This window comes from Octopus bimaculoides, chromosome 2 (genome assembly GCF_001194135.2).
Source record: "Octopus bimaculoides isolate UCB-OBI-ISO-001 chromosome 2, ASM119413v2, whole genome shotgun sequence".
Classification (NCBI taxonomy): domain Eukaryota; kingdom Metazoa; phylum Mollusca; class Cephalopoda; order Octopoda; family Octopodidae; genus Octopus; species Octopus bimaculoides.
Genome location: NC_068982.1, coordinates 69,477,512 through 69,478,699, shown reverse-complemented (window position 1 = coordinate 69,478,699; position 1,188 = coordinate 69,477,512). Strand labels below are relative to the sequence as shown.

The window sequence follows — 1,188 nt, the reverse complement described above, 5'->3', positions numbered from 1 at the left end:
CAAGAACATTTTCGGTACTACTAAAGCAGCATGGTCCCGAACGCGCAGTCGCGCTAGCTAGTCGTGAGTGGTCGATCCTAACCCTAACCCTATCGTGAGTGGTCGATCCTACAAAAAGTGCGCGTGTGAGCGTGTGCAAATGAATACGTGTTTAGGGTTAAGGATAGGGTTAGGGATAGGGTTAGGGTTAGGGTTAGGATCGACCACTCACGACTAGCTAGCAGCACAAAAACACAACAGAATGTTTAAATTTACGGTACATGAGTTGGTTGCTGTTCCAGTGTTTTATCCATGTAACTATTTCAATTGTTCTCTATGGATATGGTGAGAAAACAAAAACCAAAATGAATGAATATATTTTACGACGAACAATATAACAATTCAGTTGACATGATATTAATAAAGGGTTGAGGGATCGTTGATTATGTTACGGAGCTGATCTGATGATACATAAATGAAACATAGTTTAGTAGTGTGTGGAAACAATCATGTCAAAGAAACAATTTAACTTCAATAAAACTGTTATCAAATATTCAGATTAAGGAATCGCATGTGAGGTTTACAAACAAAACATTGGTTTCAAATTTGGCACAGTAAGCCTATACACAGTTTGTTACAGTACCTGACCTCGTTGGAATACAAGGTAACCGTTAGTTTCTGACATAATTTAAATCTGAAATAAAATTTTTACAGTTTTCAGAAGTATGTACGGTTCGTAATTTTCAAATATTGTATTCATCATGCGGTGCCCGGTGTAAACATATCCCCACTTGACAAACTTCCATTTAGTATTAGAGGAGGCATAAATAAATTAGCATATTCACAAAAATATGAATAATAATAAAAATAATAATAGTAGATCACATTATAACAACCACATCAGTTTGTTACATATTAAATAAAGATTCTTTCTATTCTTCTGTGATTATTTACTGCAAAAAGGTAATGTTGGTAATTTGCCGTAAACAAGTTTGCTTCATCCATAGAAATAAATAAAAGAGAGAGAAATAAGTAAATGAAGATATTCAATAAATAATAATAAATAAATAAATAAGTAATAAATATAAATATTTACAGAGAACTGATGTCGCTGTAGGGCATACAATTCAAGAGTTATTTTCATTCAAAGGCGGTTTTAATACAACTAAACTTAGCTGATTTTTTTATAGCTCTAGCACGCACACATAG

The 1,188-nt window shown here is 33.4% G+C and overlaps 1 protein-coding gene across 4 annotated transcripts in view; it reads right to left on the bottom strand.

Annotated features, from left to right (window-relative positions):
* LOC106871802 (survival motor neuron protein) overlaps positions 1-1,142 on the bottom strand; it is a 21,259-nt gene extending 20,117 nt beyond the window's left edge. Inside the window, exon 1 of one of the 4 annotated variants that reach the window (XM_014918445.2) lies at positions 1,076-1,142. In XM_014918445.2, the coding sequence (XP_014773931.1) occupies positions 1,076-1,123 (48 nt within the window). In that variant the 5' untranslated portion in view covers positions 1,124-1,142. Of the gene's footprint in view, positions 1-260; positions 600-622; positions 780-1,075 lie in introns of those variants that run through there. The other 3 variants (XM_014918446.2, XM_014918448.2, XM_014918447.2) reach the window with 3 other exon arrangements.
* Positions 1,143-1,188: the final 46 nt, after the last annotated feature.